We start from the raw sequence: 22,202 nt of genomic DNA, 5'->3' as shown, positions 1-22,202 counted from the left end.
GTCGCGCGTCACGCGCGGGTCACGTGATCCGGCGGCGTCCCGCCTCCAGCCGCGGGGCGGACGGAGAGGTTAAATCCCCCGAGGTCACTTACTGGGGATTTGTCCACATAGATGTGCAGTTAGGCAAGTTGGTGTTTTTACTTGCAGTGCTCGTCAGTTTCCACGTGTTATGTTTCATTCTTACATTGCTTTTCAAAAGTAGAACAGCCTTTATTTGAGGTGGGATTAACTGTCATTTATATCTACTTTTATTTTCAATCACGAGTCAATGAAATTGCTTGGTTCACCAGATTCAAACGTGTAATAAATCCTGATTTAATTTTATAATAGGAAAAATACAGTAATATAGTGTGTATTTCTTCTCACATATCTGTTTACATTGCAGTTTGGTATATGCTTACACAGCAAAAGTTGAAATCACACTGCAAAAAGATTCAAATCTTACTGAGTCAATTGTAAAAAAGAGCTAGAGTCATTTTCCAATGTCAAGATCAGATTCATTTGCAACACTCAGTAGAGTTAAATAAACCCTGAATTGCTCCCTGGGCTAAAATGTAAACAACATGTGTTAAAAATCCACCATAAGTTGCTTTTGATGAAAGCATCAGCTAAATAAAACGTTGTATTCAACACAGAGCAGATTTATTGTGACACTTATTCCGATATAACCTGTTAACACTTTGCTGAGTGTTGATTTAACACACGATTGGGACAATATAAACGCCAGTTGGAGTTAAAATTGAATCTCACAGAGTCAATTTAACTCTCTGAAATTTGCTGTGTACATTTGTATTCTATTGTGCATCGTTATATTTTGTAATGAATTAGACAAATATATCTTTAGTTCTTCTTTTGGAATGATGAGCATTGTTGGGATCCTGATATTTAAGTTTCAATAGCCAACGCCTGCTTACGCGTGCTTTTTGTGGATATGAAAGTTCATATTTTGTCAAAACATGGATGCAGTATTGCACTGTTGCCAAAATAATGCGATTTCATTTTGAGATTACAGTAAGAAAGCACATTTTTCACATTCACATTTTGTGGTCAGAGGTCCCAATCAGCTTCGGGGCAGCAGTCCTGCAGGTGGTTTGAGATTTTAAGGTATTGGATCCCGGGCAATTAGGGCAGTTTAATCTGAATCCTCCGCCCAAAACGTGGGCCGTGTGCCAGCATCTGTCTCAAAAATAAAAGTAAGGAGGAACAAACAATTCAGTAGCTCTGCAGGGAAGTACGAAGTTTCAGTTCCCCATCGAACACCTGCTGAGTCAGACTATGACTGGATGATTACACAGGGGTTTCCTAGATTGGGGACCTGTCACAAGTTTTCTGCCTAAATTTCAAAAGATTTTAACTATATTGCACAAAAACATGTTTTCCTAAGTGGAAACATCTCTTTAATTGTTTGTGTTTTTACAAAATGTGTCGGTTTTTTTAGGAATTCTGGCCGTTCTCCTGCACCTCCACAACTTCAACACTTGCATTAATTCTGCTCCGTTTGACCCTGAGAATCTCTCCTTTTTGCTTTGTTCCTCCCTCCAACCGACGAGGGCCTCACCTCACGAGTGAAAATATGCTGAAAAAGAAAATAACTTGGCCAAATCCATGGAAACCGTAAAAACAAAGGTCTTTAAAGTGTTATAACGAATGCAGATAAAGTTCTGTGAGACATTTATTTTATTGCACGAATGTGGGATATAGTGATCATAAATATTTGATGAGAGCTAATGCAAAGTCTAAGATCCAATAACTGGAAACGCATCAATCCGATAAGGCTTAAAAGCCCACATCAAGCTAATATAATCAATAGTTTTCTCTATTAGATTCAGTGTGTTTGGGCTGCAGGCTCCTCTGCTGCGTCTGGCCGGTCAGCACCTTCTACTTTTGCATCTCCTTTCTGTTCGGGATCAGATGCTTCGGGTCCCGCCGCGACCTTTTCCACTGGAAGAGTCTTCGTTGCGGATTCTGAGAGGAAAACAGACATTAGTCAACATTTCATCTCGGGGGGGGGCACGAGGAATCGTCACCTATTTCCTTTCAGCCCGCTCACCCTTCCTCTTCTGCTTTTTGGTTCCGGTGACTGCCGTTTTCATCTTTTCCTTCGGGGTGTTTGGTCCAAACACCACGTTCCCCTCTGCGTCGGTGGAGTATGAGGTGGCCCCGGAGTCAGGCGTTCCCTCCACGACCTCCAGCTGAGAGGAGGAAGCCCGCAGTCACACGTGTACAAGAAGCCCCGCCCGCACCAGAACAAACCGTCACACCTGCAGGGTCCTCCACTCACCTGTTCAGCGAGGTCACAAACAGTCCGGGTGCACTCGGGATGCGTTCTCACCTGATGTAATATCTTTTACCCCTTAAGACATTTCCTCGTATTCATTATTATTTGCTTATTTCAATGAGATGCTTTTAAAATGTAAAACCTGGACATCCTTTGTAATGATAGTTACCAGAAACTGGGTTTCTAGTTTGGTATTCTGTTTCTTGCTGAGAGTTCGATTATAGTCGAGGAGACAGGAGTTCTCGCTTCGCTGAAACTAACAGTTTATTTTTTATTATTGTTTTACAGCGGGGTGCTGGATTATTTCTTGGTTTCACGGTGGTGTCTTGCAGCAGTTGAACTCAAATTAAGGGACAGTCCGACCCCAAATCCTCTTAACTGTAGTGTTGTCATCAATCTGGATTGTTCTTTTGGTTTTTGAAAAATAGGCCTTTTCTCCAATACAATGTGACTGTATGGCTCTAAAGAAAAAATATTCCTAAATTAAACTGCTCACAACAAGGTCTGTGGATTATCTTAATCATACAAACCTATTTTTTAGCCCCGTTTGTTTTTATTTGGTTTATTGCTCTGAAGGGAAAGAAGCTGTATTTGTTGTCCCTGTTTCTTAAAGTGTTTTCGTGCTGGTGGTTGATCTTCAGGGCGGCAGAAGTCTACAGAAGTGGTGACTGGGCGTGAAAATGCAACCAATCAACTAGAAGGTGAAAGTGAACAGTGGAGGGTTCAAACCGAAGAGAGACGACTCGAAGAGGAAAAGGAAGAGGAGGAGGAGGAGGAGGAGGTACATGCTGGTTTTTATTAGTTTCTCTGATGCAATAACAACTGTTAAGGAACAGTGATCAGAACATTCTTCATTACAGTGGCTTCGTTATCACCAAAATAAAAGAGGCATTATCAGAATTAATGGTGCACTGTGAAGGGGATTTCATGTCATTGGTAACAACAGTGACCGTGGAAGTGCATTCAAATGATTGTGAATAACAATAGAACAGGACTTAATTCAAAGCTGTTGAAATGACACATTGCATGTTTCAGCCCATTTGCTACAAATGCATCAACCTGTGTGAACGTAGATACAAGCACGACTCAATCTAATGTTTATGGGGTGTTGTTTTTGGCAGTAAAGTATTAACAATTTCTAGAAAATGGGGTAAAACATGTAAAAACCTTTGGTTTGGCTCTTTTCGTCCCATCAACGCAACACGTTTTGTCAAGTAATGTTTCATTTTTCAAACAGAGTCAAACGAGTGCAAACATTCCTCTCTGCGTGCTTCACTCAAACTACATTGGAAATTAAACCACTAACAGTTTTGAGTAGATTTTTTTTCTTCTTACTGGGCCAAATGCTAATAATAACTCATCACAACACTCTGCATTTCTGTCTGAAATGTTTCTTTTTTGGAGTCAGCACCTCTAGAGATCCTTTCACATTCTACACAAAACCCCTAAAAAAAAAAACACCCTTCCAGTGTTTTTCTTCCCATTTATACATATTTACGACAAGATGCGCAGCGCTTTTTAAAAATTATTTCTTCTTGCCGGCCGCCTCCTCGGGCATGAAGACACTTACAGTGAAGTCCCCGCTCTCCGTGCCGTACTTGTTCTTCACCAGGATGCTGTACTTGCCGGAGTCCATCGTGTTCACGGCGGTGATGGTGAAGCTGGCGAACTTGCCCGAGGCGATGCTGAGGATGCAGTGGTCGTCGGAGGTGATCTCCCTGTCGTTCTTCAGCCAGGTGACCTCGGGCAAAGGGTCGCCCGAGATGTTGCAGGTGAGATTGAGGGCCTGGTGAGACATGCGACATGCGCGAGTTTAAAAAAAAAAAAAAAACATAAAAAAATGACCTGGCCTCGTCTGGTGGGAGGAGTTTACCTTGCCCTCCTGGATTGTGACCACGTCGGGAAGGCCTCCTGCTACTCGAGCGCGACCTGGAAGGAACAGAGTTTACTCAGAAGGACGGCTTTCATGGCCGTTCTAACCAGGTTCCATATGAGGATTAGCTAGAATAAAAAATATATTTTACAGGACTTGTGATCTGTCTTTTAAAAGGAAATATAGCATAATTTATCATTTTAAAACACAATAGCGCCACGTCGTGTAGATACATCATCAGCTCCTACATCCAGACCTTAACAGTGACACTTTGAACTAGATACACTTACTTCTCTCTGCAATAGCAGCCGCTCTGGTGAGATAAAGAAAAGAAAGAGAGAGATTTGGCTGAATGTGGTTCCTCAAATCATTTTTTAGATTTAAAATGTTGTGATTGTGGCTACGTGAAGTTATAATATGATCACGGGCATCAATGAAGAAGTAACTCACTGAAGTCTCTTGAATTCTGCAAAAGCATCGTCGAATGCTGCAAAAAAAAAAGATGGAAAAAAACATGAAATTTGAATGCTTGAAAATGAAGTACAAGAAGTGTATTTGAGATCACGTTTCAGCGTTTTGAACCTTGACCGGACAGCTCCACGGTCCTCCTCAGGCCCGCTTTGCCATCGTGGAACTCGATGGCGTATTTGCCGGCGTCTTTCTCCGTGGGCTCCGTGATCTGCAGCCACAGCTGCTCTCCCACCACGCCACTCTTCACCCGGTCAGAGAAGGCGATGGCCGCATCCCTGTCGGTCACAGACGTGAGGAAACATGAGGAAAGCCGCCGACAACGCTAGAACCACACACACACACACACACACACACACACTTTACTCTCAGGTGTCATTACGCATGCTACACACACACACAGAGACAGCGATGCAGACGCAGAACCTACTTGTAGTGCCACGTCACTTGGAGCAGATCGTTGTAGAAGTTGACAAAGGTGTAGAGTCGGACGCCCTCGTCCGTGCTGGTGATCTTCAGCGGGGTGGAGGAGTTGGCTGTAATTCAAGCATCGCTTTTAATATAAAATGATACAAATGAAAAATGAATCAGGCACCGGGATGTTTATTGTGTGGAAAAAAAATGCTCATCTTCTCACCGATGAAACTGAAAACTTCATTCATCAAGTCTTTGAAACCTTTAATGGGGGCAGATTGGGATCATGGTGAGTGACATACTTGCTCCGCCATCGATCGCTTGTGTCAGTTTGTGACTTCAAAAAAAAAAAAAAGGTTCACCTTGATCCGTCAGATTCAACGTGGACGTGTCTTTCCCTCTGTCGTCCTTCAGAGCGACTTCGTACACACCAGAGTCCTTCTTGGAAATCTGACACGAGAGCCCGAGGGTCAAAGGGATCCACCAATGAATTCAAACACATTTAACATCCTCTCCCCTATTCTTACTTGAGCAATTTCCAGCTTCAGGACCCCCTCGGTGAAGCCGAGGTTTTCGTCCGCCTTGATCTGGTGGCCGTCCTTGTACCACAGCGCCGAGGTCTCCTTCTTCATGTTTCCGACCTGAGACGAGATGGGAGTCGTTGAGTCAGCGCGCCGTCAAGAGAGGGAGAGAGAGCGCTCGCGGGACGAAGGCGTTCACGTTTCTGTCTCACCTTGCACTTGAGTATCACGCAGCACTCTTGTGTCACCTCATAACTCAAATACTCGATAAAGTGAGGACCTGCAACGAAGCACGGCAGCTATTCAAATACAACTCCGATCACGTCATGAGAAAAGTAAACCGTAGTAGACATGAACGTGATTATCAATGGTTCAGCTGATTCATCAGCAGGATATTTATTTGCAGACAACTCATTTTTTTTTTAATCAAGACAATAATTAAATGAGTCAACAATGAAACACTTGCAGCTCTCCAACGTGAATATTAGACGTGCGGACAGCAATACCTTGCTTTCTGACCCATTCTTTCATCTGGAACTCTGATTCCTTCTGCAGCGCCTTGAACACTGCAAATAAAACAAGTTTACTGCGTTAACAAAGCAACGTTTAATCAACCCGCGGATCTTAAGCATGATATTCGTTGCTGCTTGTAAAAGTTGTAAAACATGAAACAAAGTAACTCAATCTTTACTAAAGAGGTCTAGTTTTTGGGGGAAGCATTTTTCATATTCATACACTTCATAGAACATAGCTGTCAGCCTCAAATAGACTAAACTCCCTGAATCCATCTTAATGGAATGTGTGAGTGGAATCATCCACTGAGCGTACCGTCTCCTATCAGCACCAAGCTGGACTGGTTGGTCGCTTTGCCGTCCTTCAGCTGGAAGGTGAAGGTGCCCTCATCCGCCGGAGTCAGACAGTCCATGATCATCTCGATCACGCCGGTGTTCTTGTCAAAGTTCATTTTGTATTTCTACAAAAACCAAAAGCGACGCCTTTTAAAAAACCTTTTTTCAAGTATCATTTCTTTCGTTCCATCCACAAGGCGTGATTCACAAACGTATTTGATGGCTTCAAATTGTCCACTCACGTCCCCCTGAGAGACAGCGTTGTCATTGAAGATGTAGTCCACTTTGCCGTTGGCCGTCATCTTGTCCGCCTGCAGCCAAAAGCGCACTTTGCCCTTCTCCAGCAGCTCCACGGCCAAGTCGGACTTCAGCGGAATAACTAGTGCGAAGGAAGAGGGGGAGACAACTTTTAACGAGAGAAGAACACACCCTGTTCACCGCTCCACGACCTGCTTAGTCCATGATGATGGACTCACCGGGGAACTTGTGGTCGTGACTGATCTCCAGCAGCCTCTTCAACTCTGTGGTATACACCAGGAAACGATCCGTGAAAAGAAGGGAATGAAAATGTCATCTGATTTACACACTTAAAACGGTTCGCTTCTTCACCCACCTTCTTCAGAGAGAGTGTAGCTGGATGAAGCACCATCGGTGTGGGTGACCAGACACGAGTAGATACCTATGTCCTCCTCCCCAGGGGTGTTGAAAACAGCTTTGGACCTGAAGGACAGAGGAGAACGACGTCAACATTTACGCATTTGTGTGTCAGTCAAAGTGTGTCCACTGCAGAAAGTCCTCCCACTTGTTTCCCTTGGTCTCCAAAGTCAAGCGGGACGGATCCGTGATCTCCTCGTAGTTCTTGGACCACACAAATTTGGAGTCGGCCGTCATGTCGCCGCACTCGAAGTTCAGGGAGACGACGCCGTTGTCATCGACGTCCACCACTATCTCCTTGGTGCCTGCAAAAAACCAAGAGTCCAGATTTAGCGACGACCTCCTCGCACGCCGGTTTTCGTCACCAATCAGAGCATCCCCCTCCCCTTCCCTCCCCCCCCCATACCTGGTTTGGTGAGCGCCACCACCGGCTCCGTCACGGCGGAGACTTGTCCAACGCCGGCGTTGTTCTGAGCGCGCACCCTGAACACGAACGACTCTCCTTCCTTCACGTTCTTGATCTGCGAGATTGGAAGAAGAAGAAGAAGAAGAAGAAGAAGAAGAAGTTGAGATCGTGGCGCGGGGAGGTGCTGCGGTGGTGGGGGGGGGGGGGGGGTCGACGGCGACCTTGATGAACGAGCTCTCCGTGGCCTTGGTGTTGACTCCTCTCCACGCCTCCTGCGGCGCGTCCGCCTCCTTGATGTCGACGTAGAATCCGTTGACCGGGTCGCGGCCCTGGTACACGGGTGGTTTCCATAGCAACACCAGGGAGTCACTTCGGACCTCTCTCACTTGCAGGTCGTGGGGCGGTCCTGTGGTAAAACACAAAGGCTTAATGAGTGCAGATCAGTAAGTTTGATTATGTTTTCGTTAAAAGGATCGAATAAAACCAAAATGCAGAAAAAAACAATTTGTCCCCTTTGTCCCACTTCTATGTGAAATCATCCATTTAACAGAAAATACATTGTACAACAGGCTTTACCATGAAATAGAGTATTTTTGTTTGATTCTCGTAGTAATACGTTGATTTAATGAGCACATTTATGAATGAGTGAGTTTCTCCACACAAGGAACGTGCAAAAGCACCGCTTTAAATTTAAATTTTGTGTGTTCCAATCATCTGCTTAAAAACGGACTTTATAGGAACATTTTGTTATTCTAAAAAGAGCGCTCTGCCGATGAGAAGCCCCCCCCCACCCCCCCGCTGCGTGGGAGCACCGACCTGGCACGGCGATGGTCCACTCCTCGCACAGGAACGTGTCGCTGGGCTGCGACGGGATGCCGACGCCCGCCATGTTGGCCGCACGCACCTGGAACTGGTACTTCCTGTTCTCCCTCAGGTCGGACACCTGGGAGGCCAGAGGGGACACGGAGGTGAAGCTGGCGCGCGGTCAGCCGATGCCCCCCCCCCACTCCCCCCCGCGTCCAAAGACCTACCCTGTAGGCCCTCTCGCTGACGGCCCTGGTGTTGGCCTCGTGCCACTTCTCCGGCACGCCGTCGACGACCTCGCGGTAATCCAGGAAGTAGCCGGTGATGTCGGCGCCGCCGGCGAAGCTCGGCTGCTTCCAGGCCAGGACCATGGAGTCGCGCACACACTCCAGGACGGAGATGCCGAAGGGAGGAGCAGGGGAGGCTGAGGCGACAGAGAACACGCACTGAGGCCTCAGCAGGGGGGAGCGGGGCGGCGCGGTGGGAAACTGAAGCGCCATAAAGAGGCGATGCTCTGATTTATCATTCGGGATCTTTCGAATCCGTTTCATGAACGTGTTGGAGATGTGTTGATGCTGGTGAAGCTTCAGTGTCCCACCACGAAAAAAACCCATTTCCAATTAAAGGACTCAATTGAAACTTACTGTCTTCTAAAGCCAAAATGTCACTGAAGTCTCCACTGTACTGTGTACAAGTTAAAAGACCATAGTGTGCAAACACCTGCAGTGACAGATATCAGGCTTCGGTATTACGATCTGCTCAGAGGAACAGTTTGAGATTTTGGGACATCTTTTGCTTTCTTAAAATGAACCGAAAAGGTCGGTACATCTGTCATGTCTTTACGCTGCGGCCAGAAGATGGTTATAGCTTTGCATAAGACTGGAAACAGGGATGGAACATTTAGCCCGATTTTATCCAAATAAAGTCCATCCACTAAAGAACACCGAAAGGCATCCAGTAGCTTTCTAGTTTTAATACAAAGAGAGCCAGGTTTCTCCCTGTTATGAGTCTTTATGCTAAGCTAAGCTTATCTTGCTTTTTTCTCATCCAACACTCTGCAAAAGAAAGCGAATAAGCAACACAGATTCTGAAAAATGTCCCAACTGTTCTTCTGTTCTTAATTAGAAGGTAGTTATGAATGACATCAAATGTGCGGTAAGAAGTGACACGACAACAGAAGAAGTGATTTCTGGGATTTGGATGAAGAAGCAACTGTGAGCAAAATGTTCCTCCAAAAGCAGGATCATGTAACATTGTGATGAGAGAATGTCCTGTTGTACCCTAATAGTCACATGAACTTGATACCCCCCCCCCCTCCTCCTTTTTAGAGGTGGGAAATTGGTCACAGAGGAGAACATCCGAGGTCAAAAGGCTCTCAGGTCAAATGTCCTGCGTTGGATGGATGTCCCGCTTTTGAAGTACAGGGTGTGCAGACTCCTGCCATGACGTACTTACGTGTGTGTGTGTGTGTGTGTGTGTGTGTGTGTGGGATCTGGGTCCTGAATGTCACGGCAGGTCCTGAGGTGCATGGTGAACGATGTTGAGCCACCCAGTGGGGGTGGGGTTTGGGGGAAGGGTTGGCCGGGAAAACTGGTATCAAGCGTGTTGAGTTAAGGTTTGGTGTCGTTTTTTTTTTACGGTCACTTACCTTAACGAGCAGAACACCAGTAGAGAACCTGCCCAACTGTCCACAACCTCGCCGAATGTTTTATTCTACTACTTTGCGAGGTCGGGGGGGGGGGGGGGGAAACCGTCCTCCTGCTCATTTGTCATGCGAACATGAAAGATTCCCGTCCGTGACCCCGGGGGCTCACCTGTCGACCCGCGCCGGGGCCTCGCCGCCTCCCGATCACCAGAAGCGTCTACAGGCAACTTACGTGCGGCGGCCTCGCGTCCGGCTCCCCCCGCGGGGGGCGGGTCTAAGCGCGCGGCGGCGGGGGCCGTGTCGGTTAGTGAGTCACAAAGTGAGTCAGGCGCGGCCTCTGGGGCCAGGTCTTTTGCCAGGTCAGGGGCCCAAGACACGCTGCCTCTCTCGCCCCCCTCGCGTTTACCCCCACCACCGGGTCGGGGCGGTGCGAGGGCGGAGCTCGCGGCTGCGGCCCCGTGGCCCCCGGCTTCAGTGTCAGCCTGCGCTCTAGTGTGCCTTCGCATAGTGTCGGGGGGGGACTGGACGGTTTCATGCGCGCCCGTCCAGCGTGGCCTGTGCTCGGTTAGTCGGCCCGCGTTACCCCCCGGCCCCATCTCCGGAAACACACCATGAGGGATGCCGCCCCCTACAGGAGTTTTCAGAGAGAAGCAGAGGAGGCTTTTAAAAAAAAAAAAAAAAGAAGAAGAAGAAGAAAAAAAAAGGAACAAAGGCAGAGAAGACGACCAGAGGCACAAACATTATTACGTTCACGTATCAAATGGCAATAAGATGTCTTCATCTGACACGGAGGGAAAAATGAAGACAAGATGATCAACATCCGCGTGAGGAGGTGAGTGTAGACTTGCTTTTGGATGATGAGAGCATGCAGACGTGTAAAGTAGGACACGTCATACCTGTGCAGCACAAATCCGCCATGAAAAAACACTGTTCTTCAGTAACAATGCTGATGGATTTCATCGCCTTTTACATTTCCACTCAAAATATTTAATAGTGGGTTGTGTATCTAGTTCATATAAACTATTTGACTATTTCTCCTCAACAAGAATACATTAGAGTTGCAGCTTCTACTTGATAAGATGTAATGTTAATTAAGTGTATTAATAATTGCTGCATAACAGCCAATTAGATGTATTGTAATTTAACAAAGTAGAAATGAATGTATTACTTTACAACTTTACCGATACTTCTTTCTGAAGACAAAAACAACCATTGGCATTTTTACTAATTGTTTACTAAGCGAGTGAGTTTCATGAGGGAAAACAAAGAGTAGAACAAAGCCGGTTAGTGAGTGAGAGACATTCAAAGGCTGAAGGTTATGCTGGTTGTGACTTTAGGGAACAAATGCAGAAGATCAGGAGGAGCAGAATTGGTCTGTTTTGCACATGAATGTGCTCCAATTCAATATTATAATTTATTGACTTTCACTGGGATTGTATCTCAATGTGGAGATACCGAGTTATTCCTTTACTCAACTATATATTTTTCCTAAATTGAACAGAACAATTCCTCTGCCGGGTTCGTTGCTCAGGAGAACTCGGTGCAGTTTGAAGGGTACCGGAGCGGTGGGAGAGGTGTGTCTGCCGCTACCACGACGTGATGCCGACACGACTTTTGTCCAGGAAAGGTGAAATGGGGCGTGGGTGGTGGTGGTGGGTGGTGGGTGGTGGTGTGTGACAGTGGGCTGGTTTGCAACAGTCGTTTGCATTGTGTCGCACAACTGACCCACATTAGATGAAGTCTACAAGTCCTGGCCCCGCCTCAGGCTGTGCAGGGAGGAGGAGGAGGAGGAGGAGGAGGAGGGGGGAGGGTGGGTGGGTGGATGTGGCTCGACATGGTGGTGTTTAGGTGGGGCAGATAACGGTGCAGAGTGACAGGTTGACACAGGGTGGAACCATGGTGGAGAAAGTGTGGGGTTGCAGATGGTGTAAAAATAGACGACATCACGTTAAAATGATTTTCCTTCATGTCTTCACGTTTGTTTGTTTCACATAAAATGTAAATATACATTCAAAGACATCTACGTCAGGCTCCTACATTTCCCAGAATACCTTTTGTGTTTTACATACGTTCAAATTAAGAGATTATATCTTTCCTATTCTTCCCTTTTAAATTATTAAACAAAATAAATGAAGGTGTGTCTGTTAAATCTTGTGAAAATGCTTAAGCAACACAAATTAGAGCTCCTTTGCATCTCAAATTATGATTTCTCACTACGGTTGTTTTCAATTATTAAAAGAATGTCTTTTTCGGGTGATTTCCTTCCTCCAACCCACTTCACTATACTCTACTTCTCAGTGACCTTTTAGTGACCCCTGAGGCCTCTCGTACCCAAAGGCGTGAACGCTCTTTTTTTTTCTTTTCTTTTTTTCGCTCACCAATCGCAGCCTTCACCTCCACCGGCTCGGACTCCGGGGAGAACTGGCTGAGCCCGGCGGCGTTCACCGCCCTCACCCTGAACACGTACTTCTCTCCCGTCGTCAGGCCGTGGCAGATGAACCTGCGAAAGGGGAACGAGGGCGACAAGTTCACAAGGAGCCCGGCAGGGGGGGGGGGGGAGTGTGCCCTTTCTGCGTTGAAGAGGGAGAGGCTGGTCAACTTCACCTGGTGGCGTTCACGGGCTTGTTGTTGCACGGCTCCCACGCGCCGCTGCCCACGATGCTCGCCTCGATGTAGTACCCCACAAGCTCCTTGGCCTCCCGGGACGCCCCCCACGACACGACCACCGACGTGTCCGTGTTCCTGGTCGGGACGACTTGGCTCGGCGCGGACGGGATGTCTGTGGGGGGTGCGACACGTCACTGACTCTGAATGCCGAACCCGCCGCGGGCGCCTCCGGGAGGCCCCCTCCGCCACTAGCGTGCGCTCTGACCCAGCTTGTCGCCCACGGTGGTGGCCTCCGTCGGGTCGGACGGCTCGCCGACGCCGGCCGAGTTGCAGCAGCGGACGCGGAAGCTGTAGGACTTCCCCTCGGCGAGGTCGAACAGCGCGAAGCGGGGCGACTTGACCGGGATCTCCGTGTTCACCCGCTGCCAGCTGTCGGTGCCCGAGACGCACTGCCGAACCGGGGGGGGGGGGGGGGAAACTGGGCGTCAGCGTGGACTCGTCCTCCCGCGCGAGGGAACGCGTGTTCAGTTAGTTACCTTTTCCACGTAGTACATGACGCCCTCGAGGCCTTTCTCCCCGGGTGGGTTCCAGCTCAGCACCACGTAGTTCTTGGTTGCTTCGGTCACCTGCAGGTCGAGAGGTCTGCCGGGAACGATGCCCTCTGACGGTCACGAAGACAACGAATTAGGCCCCCGAACACAAATGCGGCTTCGTAGACGTACCCCCCTATGAGGCGAGGCTTCCGCATAAATGCGATTCCCTACCCGCGGGCTCCTCTTCTGTGACGATGATTTGGCCGGTCCACGGAGCAGAGGTACCTGACAGCCGGAAGATCAATATGAAAACGTGTGAATACTCTATGTTTGCAGCTTACAATTTTCTATTTGGTCTATTTTCAAATACTGGGTTCCTGGAGCAGAGTCGTATCAAAGATGGCGAAACATCATTTGAGATGTGTTTTTCACGGTAACTTTTAAGTGAGAGGAAAACATCTCTAAAATCCCCTTTTCTGACCCCAAAAAATCCTTTGATTCCTGTTTCATGGAGCTGTTGTTTATGTCTATGAGCGAACCCGTTGCCCCAGACTGTCTGAGCAATCAAAGCATTTTGAACACATGGCGGCCTCACACACGACCCCACACACGCTTAAAGGCCACCTCTCTTGCGGGCGCGGTCAGCCGGGTCCATGGCAGCCACCGGCTCGGAGGCGCGTGACGGGCGGCTCATGCCGCTGGCGTTGACGGCGCGCACCCGGAAGGTGTAGGAGCGGCCCTCCACCAGGCCGGTGACGGGGAAACGGGCAAATTTGACGGGAGTCTCGTTGCACTGGATCCAGTGGGCGGTTCCAACCTCACATCTGTACGGGGATGGAGCAATATCTGTTGTTATACATGGGTTTAAAAGGGAGAATATGTGCAGAAGATATAAAGTATATGTGGATTTTAAAATATCAGTCGGTGACATCTTGCTGTAGATTTCTCCCTTTCATAAAGATCATTCTAGAAGGTCTGTATTGTCCTTTTTTCTGTGCACTTGTTACTGTGCATCCAATTTGTTTTTTATTCTTTTTAAAGGAAATCATGCAATTGCCAACATAGTAAAGCAAAAGGTCACAAACCCCTGCTATTAAACACGGACCTGTCCACAAAGTAGCCCAAGATGGAGTCGCCGCCATCGATAGCCGGCTGCTTCCAGGACACGATGATGTAATCCTTGTTGGCGTCCAGGCAGCGCACGTCCAGAGGGGCACCCGGAGCTCTCTCCACCTCGGCTTCAGCATCTACCACCAGCAGCATCGACATGGTCAGTGTGGTGGCTGTGCATGCTCTCTTTGTCTCTCACACACACACACACACACACACACACACCCGCTTGTATTGTTTTTTCGTTTGTACCTGTTGCGTCTGCGGGGCGGCGGGGGGGGGGCACTGGAAGCGTTCAGGGGAAACAGAGTGGGCTTTTACTTCAGAAGTATAGTATACCTTTGAGGCCAAGGCTTTGTCTATAGTGAACTGACATCCACCGTATGGCGGGTGGTTGGAAGGAGAGGAATGTTTTCTGGTCCTCGAGTCGAACGCAAGCCGAGAGGAGCCGGAGGACCGAATTAGCTGCAGATCCTCCCCGGAGTGAAAGGGGATAAGAGAGGTGACGCTTAAAGAGGCACAAGGGGTAAAGCCGGGCCGACTAAGAGTTGCATCAGGAGCAACTATTGAAAAATGTCTACGTATTTCCATCAAAAAACAACCAAAACGTTTACTGTTGGATGTTTTCTCTAAATGGGTCTGAAAGAAGGAATCTTAGGAGAGCAAAATTGCCCGCATTCTAATAAGTGACCTGTCTTTTAACAGTTTAAGAGATATGCAAACAAGTGATAATCACAACCAGAGAGAGCCACAAAGAGCTGGAATGAAACTGGGCAGCATTGTTTCTGGAGCAGGTATTGACAGTATCTGTCGGGGGGGGGGGGGGGGGGGGGGTCGCTCATTCCATGGCTGAGCTCTCTGAGAATAGACCAGTGCAGCCAGGCTCCTGTACTGCCTGGTCTTCTTAAGTGCAGAGGCTGTTAGGACCTCACCTTAAGCCGTGAATATTTAAAAAAAAAAGACTCATTGTCCCTGAGTGCAGCACTTGAATGAGCTATTTTGGCTAAAAACTGCCAGCTTATTGTTATATGACGTGACGTAATGTGCTGGTCAATCCCGAGCCGTGACCAAAGTCTATTTTCTGGAAGCGGAACCTTTCAAAGGCTCTGAGGTCTGCAGAGATAAGCTTCTATGTTCACTCTTTGCGCTGTATTCAAACAGATGCCAGGCGGTTTATTTTTAAAACCAGTCGCTGGTGTCTCTGGCGCTGTCACGAGGCGCCGGCGGACGTGCTGTTGTGACTCACTGACTTTGATGACTCACCCAACAAAAAAACAACAAAATCAGGTCGATGGCAGCGAGCATGTGTGGGGAAAAGGGCATCTAAGACACGTGACATTTGGTAAAAGGTGTTCCCACCTCTGACAAAGACGTAGGCTGAGTAGGTTTCGTATCCCGACTTGGTGGTGACGCGCAGGGTGTAAAGCCCCTCGTCCTCCTTGTTCAGGTGTGTGAAAGTCAGCGTTGCTCGGTCTCCACTCCAGCACATGTGGTTCCATTTGGAGGGAGACAGCAGAACATCTGGGTGAAAAAGACGGATAAACAGTGACGACAGAAAATAAATACTTTCTTGACCTAATGCTTTTTTGTCCATCACGTTTTTCCATTTAAAATATTTTAAATTTCCATATAATATATTTTTTTACTTAATATATATTAATATATATTATATTTTGATATTTTTCCATGACATTGTTTGAGCTTTATATATTTAGACCCATTCTTCAGTGACATTTGTCAACATATTTTACATTTTCGTACTAACTAAAACTAAAAAAACATATTTGGTGATAATATTTTCTATTGTGATATTTGATCTCCTCCATATCCATATCACAACCCTACTTTATTTTGTTGCTAATTTTTTTGTTCCTGAATGCAGGACTTTTATCTGTAATTTGACTATTTGCTCTTGCCACTTTAAGAAAAGATCTTGAGCATTTTGAATCCTCAGGCCCAGTGACATGCATGCAGGCATCAGTGATGCATGCCTTCTTACCGTCTCTGTACCACTGGACCTCTGGCTGGTAGCGGTGCAGGGCCGGGTAGATGATGACCGTACATCCCAGACTCATGGTCTCACCCTCTCTTCCAAAGGACACGCCGAATTTATCAACAATGTGAGTCTGGAAGTTGATGCCGTACTCGGACACTGGGCCGTCTGCAGACAAAGAGTCACAGCAGAGTCACAGCCTGGACGGGCGTCACGCTGCAATCGGTTTGCACACGCACGACGAGGGGCAAGGACTGCGTTCAAACCGAGGAGGAACCAAACATTCCACTGTGAAATCCAGGAAACACTCGATCAAAACTATTTTATTCATCATAAGGAAAAAAATACGGCAACAAATACAGATCAAATGAGTGACTCAGAGTGAAGTGCTCAAAATAATTGATCATGCAGCGAACAGTGCACAAAAGACACGTGAAAATCCTATTTGTTAATTAGGATCTTTATAGTGAACAATCACACATTTACAAAATGTACAATGTATGTACGATTAAAGTAACACTTTTGCTTCTTTACCAACGCATTCTACTTCTAATGCTCCTCTGGTTAACAAAATATAATCTCAAAATGTGCAGCAGCACATTCCTGAGACACACTTAGAAATGTGTTCCACATTAACATCAAACTCTTTATACCTCTTCAACACAGAGTGGCCATGCAGGGACTAGCCGTGGCAACAACAAGTTCACCAAAAAAAAATGTTCAAACCATAATCCGGAGACCCCCTTTACCTTCAGTACTGGCACCTGCATCGCCAAAGCATGAAGGAAACAGAAGAGCTGTTAGTGCAGTAGCACCCCCCCCCCCCCCCCCCCCCCCCTGTAAGGTACATGCACCAAACGTCAGACACACAAAAGCAAACAGCTGCTGATTAGAATGAAATATATTGCAGCTGAAGAGAGAGTTTTTTTCTCAGTTGTTGGCAGAGACAAAAACAATGAATCCATTAGATTATTCATTCGAGCGCTCGCTAACACACCGGAAGCAGCTTTGAAAGAGCATTCAGCTTGTTCCCTTGCACCCTGGTGACCCTAAATGTACAAATTCTGCCATAGAGCACACATTGAACAGTAAAGACAAATAGAAATACAAAGTAAATTTCACTCTTACGTCTGGGTGACGGCAAGGACTCATCGATTTCTCCCTTGAACCCTGCGGAGAAAAGCAGCGGTTACTATTAATACATGCAACACACACAGTGTGAGTACGGGTGTCTATTTATTGACACTTTGAGACTTCTTACAGTTAATAAAAGGCTATTGGCCAAATACATAACATTTGGAAACTTTACACACCGACAGTATTGATTTATGATGAGATTTATAACTTCTGTTTGTTGTGATTAAAATGATTTTAGGGGACCAATTCAAGACGCTTTTGGGAGCTTGTTTGAGCCTGGAGCATTCGGTGATGTGATGTGTTTGGCGGAAGACTGAAACGTACTCTTGACCACGACGGAGGCAAACACAGACTGCTCCCCCTTGGAGTTCATGGCGGAGACGCGATACTGCGCCGTGTCATCAAAATCGCATCTGAAAGAGGAGAGCATCAGCTGATCCATGTCCATGATACGCACATTGAGGACTCCTGCGTACAGTGCCCCCCCCCCCCCATCCCAACCGTGTAAATAACACCCAGGATGCAGGCCCCCCGACTGTAAAGTGTTCCATTACCCCTGGCCAGGAATACTCCTGTAATAAATAGACCCCCACTGGTGATGTCATGGGCACCAGGTGGCGTGGCTCGCTGTACATATCTACAGCCGACCTATTCCGTTGAAATGCGATAAAGATAACCCCGTATGTCCCTTTTGGTGGTGAGTTCTGGCGGCTCGTGGGACGGGTCAGACGTTCTCTTCATTTCTAAAATCCCCCACAAACTAACAGCTAGAAGAGCGGACGTAAGGAAATTCGAGTCACATGCAAATTCCAGGACAAATCTTCTAAATATTAGGGCGAGGTCATGTTATGGATATCAAACTATGGCATGAGACGCCTCAGTGACGTTCTAAGAAGTCTTTATATGAAGTACTGGAAAGGCTTAGCTTCACCTACCTGTTGATCTCCAGTGAGTGCACGCTGTATCTGCTCTCAATTTTATACTTGCCAGCATTGGAAAGAGGGTCGATGGCCACATTGTTTTTATACCTTTTAGTGGGGGGGGGGGGGGGGGCAGAAAACACGACAGAAAACAGACCAGAGGGAAAAGGAAAGAAAGTGAAAACGACAAAACTGAATCAAAGAAGAACAAGCCGGATGTTGAGGGGACAGCGAAGGACAGATCAGAGGTTACACGTCACAGGTGATCCGTGACCTACCAGACGACCCGCGGGTCGGGCCAGCCGCTCACGGTGCAGTGCAGACGCACACACTGCTTCTCCCACACGGTGTGGGAGCGAGGTTTGATCACAAAGTCCGGGGCGTGCATCAGGCTGTCTTCGTTCATGCGCTTGAAGTGTTCCCCGTGTTCATGGATCTACGAAACAAACCTTAAAACACTCATTGCACAATCATTGTACTTTTTACCAACCAGATAAAATATATGTTCAATTTCACCAGTAGTTCAAAAGTGCGTGGTTGATGCAAAAAACAAAGCAACCAAGCCGACCAAACATCCAACGTAGCGTTGTTTCTTTCACACATGCAACATGTCTTGTTCCTCGTGTCCCACGAATGGTTGCGGGTGTTGAGGCCCCGTCTCGCCGTGCATCCAGTAACTCAATGGACGACATGACAACAGCGTTAGTGCACCGCTTTAATGCGCTTTAATGCGGCTCAAGGGATGGCCATACACTACTGCTTCACTACTAGTGTGACTGTGCTGATTAAATAACTGGTTATCTAGCCCAATGTTATGTTTATAACTTTTTTTCTCCTATAAAAAGACATATTTTTGATGACTCTACTGGGATGATGTCAGAAGTACTGACTGTGATGTCACATATGATACGAAGCACAATGGTCAAGACGTTCAGTTACAATCTTCTGCTCATGATGACACAGGAACACACTGATCTATATAAGGATGGCGTCGGTATGGAGGGCCAATCAGGTCACTGAGGAGGCCATTTAAAACAGCCGCAGCCGGGTCACTCGTGTCGTGATTATGAGGATAATAATCGGTTAGTAAATCCGCGTTACTGCAGGTCATCGGCTTTCTTTAAGGGTAGAAATCCCCCACTGACCCTTTTGTTCAGAGAGATGCGCTCGGCCGACCCGCGCATGGCCTCCCTCCTGGAGACCTGCTCTGACCTCTCCATCTCCAGGCCGCTGGTGAACAAATCCCTGCGGGCCATGTATCCAGCCGTGTCTCGCGCCCTCCTCTCCTCGGTGCCCGAAAATCCCGCGGCGAACTCTTGGCTACGGGGGGAGGGGGGGGGGGGGGGGGTTGTGGAGCAGAGCCAGAGATAAGACGCGTGAGGCAAAAGATGAAATAACTTAAAGACGTAGCACAGAAGTTCGTTACCTGCCCCTGAAGATGGGCACTACGTAGCCGATGATTTGGTTCTCTTTGTCCACGGCCAAGTAAGTTGGCTTCACTCTCTCGGGCACGGGACTCAGTCTGCTCGCCTCCAGCCCAGAATACGAAGTCACTTTCAGTCTGAGACATGTAGAACACCATCAGACCCGGCACACAGCCCGACAGAGCAGCTCAGAACATTACACCAGCATGTTGGGAGGGGGGGGGGGGGGGTGAAAGTCCGGGATCAGGGTGGACGTGTGAGGGAAGCGATGCCATTTGAAGGAATGAGAGAACACATATTTGAGATTTGAGATGTTAGGTTGAGATGTCCTTTGGTTGCCCTGTCGAGTGCTGGAAGCTCAGGGTATGCAATAAGAAGAACCTGATAAGCTGATGGGGGCAAGAAGGGTATTTCCTGTATCTATCTGGCTCACTGTCCCTCTCAGCTGACCACTCACGACCCTCCGGACCCTCCGGGATCAGAGCTGCAACGGCTTCCATTGAAATGGATTCAAACGTGACTTCAACAAGTGCTTTTGTTTCATAACTAAAAACCAACAACAGTTACTTCACACAACCAATCAGTTGGCATCCAGGCCAAAACTACACTAACGCAGCCACGCTGACTGTAAAATCTTCATCACCTCAAAGTCCTCCACTCCTCATCACAGATTTGGTCATTGTTGGGCTGCCCAGCCGAAAGAGCGTGAAGCCGGAGATCAGTCGCACCTGAGCGCTCTGACCTGTTTACAAACTCCAGGCCAATGGATTTAAAGAGCCGCCCAGGCCCCGTAAAGCACACCGTAAGTTCTCTAATATAAGAAAGAAAAGGATCCCCTTCATCACAGTTCCAAAAAAACCTTCTTAACACTGCTATCCTTTATATTTCCTTCAGATTTCTTTAACCTTTGACATTTAATGACGAAAAAACGAAACTCGACCCACGTATATTCTCTTTTAAAAACACTGGACAGCTGACCAACGCATTTGACAAGGAACTTTGGCAACAAAGACGACCCGCTAACGAGCAGCTTCCCTCTTTCTCCTTTCGGGAAACAACAAGAAGCAAATGATTTTCACACAGGAGGAAGATGCCGCGTTTTGAACGCTACCAGGTTTTAAAGGTTCACAAGCCGTCACTTACTTTCCCTGCAGCATGGAACGCACAGGTCATGGATCTATTTCAGTCAATGCCATATACCATAACTCAGCCATTGCATAACACTGCTTTCCCTAACAGCTGATGCAACAAAGGGTTTAAAAACTAGACGGAAATAGCATATTTCCAACAACAGTTGTTGTTGTCTATGAAGAGGTGTTGAAGGAAAGAGTATGTGTCGGCATGCAGGAAGGCAAACACAGCATTTTTTTCTACATGCAAAAGAGATTCATGCAGGAATCAGAGTGTTTTTGACGAGATCAAAGATCCTTTTGTCGTGAGGGAGGAATGAAGGAAGATGATCCCAAAACTGTGACACAACGATGTTGTTGGAGGGAGGGACTTGATCGGTTGATTTGGGTGATGGAGTTATGCACGGTACTCCTCCTCCTCCTTACCCCCCGCTCCTCCTGCTGCTGCTGCTGGTGGTGGCGGAGGTGCTGCTGGTCTGGTACTGGCTCAGCTTGGACTCGGTCTCCTTGCTGCGGAAGCCCCTGTCATAGTGGCGATGGTGCTTCTGGTAGAAGGGAGCGGATCCAGACATGCTGCAGGCCCCTTCCCGGTACGAGCCCAGAGGTTCTGAGTTTCTTTTTTTGTTCCCTGCGTGACTTGTTAGTGTTCAAGAGCAGTTGGGTCGGCGGTTACATACAACATACTGAAGACTTTGGCTGACTGTTGATATCAACGGGGTTTAATGGAGAAGTTGTACGATCCGCACGATGCCAACATAAGCGTATCAAAACATTTCAGCCAATATCCGACAAATAGGTATTTTCTATATCAACCGTCATTAAATTACAAAATTCCAACTTGCAGAATCAGCTGGCGAAACGCGGCAAAAGATTCAGGCGCTCGGGCACTTTCCCATCATGCTTTTAGGCAGACATAGTGCAACAACTAAAACCTCATCACATATTACCCCTGCACAACTTGAGGCCACTCACCCTGGACAGAAAGCCTCAAACTCCAAGCTTTGAAGGAGAAGACGGTGCAAGTCCACTGTAAAAAGCTCAGTATCCCAGCCAAACCTGCAGGTAGGTGCGCACAGGGCTGCAGTTCCTACTCAACCAAAATAATGTCTGCCCCTTGCCAGAGTGTGCAAGCACTCGCAGGCCTTTTATGGTGACGTTGGAGTTAAATATAGCAAAGAGCAGAGTGCTCGGGGGGGGGGGGGGGGGGGGGAGCGACACATTAATGGGTGAAGGTTTCCGCCATAAGAGCCTAATGAACACATGCTTACTTTGGTATTTTTTTGTTCACATTTTTTAGATGAATTGTTGTCTTTTATCCAGTAAACCCGCACTGTATGAACTGTACTAATGTGTAAATATGAACACATTTAAATCTTTAGGTAAGGGATTATGTCAAAGAACATACCAGTTATTGTTTACTATTATGAAAATTATTAA

The 22,202-nt window shown here is 47.3% G+C and overlaps 1 protein-coding gene across 6 annotated transcripts; it reads right to left on the bottom strand.

Moving 5' to 3' along the window:
• Positions 1-3,050: 3,050 nt before the first annotated feature.
• Positions 3,051-21,872, bottom strand: myom1b (myomesin 1b). 6 transcript variants are annotated; one of them, XM_037456173.2, is made up of 39 exons: positions 21,738-21,872; positions 21,192-21,401; positions 19,638-19,772; positions 19,357-19,531; positions 18,490-18,647; positions 18,227-18,319; positions 17,616-17,704; positions 17,283-17,324; positions 16,904-16,918; positions 16,161-16,322; positions 15,521-15,682; positions 14,157-14,298; positions 13,676-13,875; positions 13,283-13,336; positions 13,055-13,179; positions 12,784-12,967; positions 12,516-12,690; positions 12,290-12,411; positions 10,081-10,539; positions 8,494-8,690; positions 8,279-8,405; positions 7,684-7,868; positions 7,463-7,577; positions 7,205-7,361; positions 7,016-7,122; positions 6,879-6,923; positions 6,645-6,781; positions 6,383-6,527; positions 6,061-6,120; positions 5,767-5,834; positions 5,561-5,674; positions 5,396-5,483; positions 5,257-5,295; positions 5,050-5,155; positions 4,734-4,897; positions 4,602-4,638; positions 4,442-4,464; positions 4,152-4,207; positions 3,051-4,064 (listed from the first exon to the last, which is right to left on the bottom strand). In XM_037456173.2, exons 2-39 carry the CDS (start codon positions 21,335-21,337, stop codon positions 3,804-3,806), a joined length of 4,869 nt encoding a protein of 1,622 aa, XP_037312070.2. In that variant the 5' UTR covers positions 21,338-21,401; positions 21,738-21,872; the 3' UTR covers positions 3,051-3,803. The 6 variants fall into 6 exon arrangements, with proteins under 6 accessions (XP_037312070.2, XP_037312072.2, XP_062415156.1 ...); XM_037456175.2 differs by lacking the exon at positions 10,081-10,539; XM_062559172.1 differs by lacking the exon at positions 16,904-16,918.
• Between the last annotated feature and the right edge of the window lie 330 nt (positions 21,873-22,202).

Source organism: Pungitius pungitius, chromosome 19 (assembly GCF_949316345.1).
Source record: "Pungitius pungitius chromosome 19, fPunPun2.1, whole genome shotgun sequence".
NCBI lineage: Eukaryota > Metazoa > Chordata > Actinopteri > Perciformes > Gasterosteidae > Pungitius > Pungitius pungitius.
The sequence above is the reverse complement of the archived record's forward strand: the minus strand, read 5'-3'. Positions and strand labels throughout refer to the sequence as shown.

What these genes read in the sequence shown, in the direction of transcription:
- myom1b (XM_037456173.2), bottom strand. Translation starts at nt 21,337, where the DNA reads ATGTCTGGATCCGCTCCCTTCTACCAGAAGCACCATCGCCACTATGAC. An exon ending in GCGTGATACTCAAGTGCAAG is followed by an intron (nt 5,675 to 5,766) that starts GTGAGACAGAAA and finishes ATCTCGTCTCAG; the next exon opens with GTCGGAAACATGAAGAAGGA. An exon ending in GTTGAATCTGACGGATCAAG is followed by an intron (nt 5,296 to 5,395) that starts GTGAACCTTTTT and finishes CCCCCATTAAAG; the next exon opens with GTTTCAAAGACTTGATGAAT.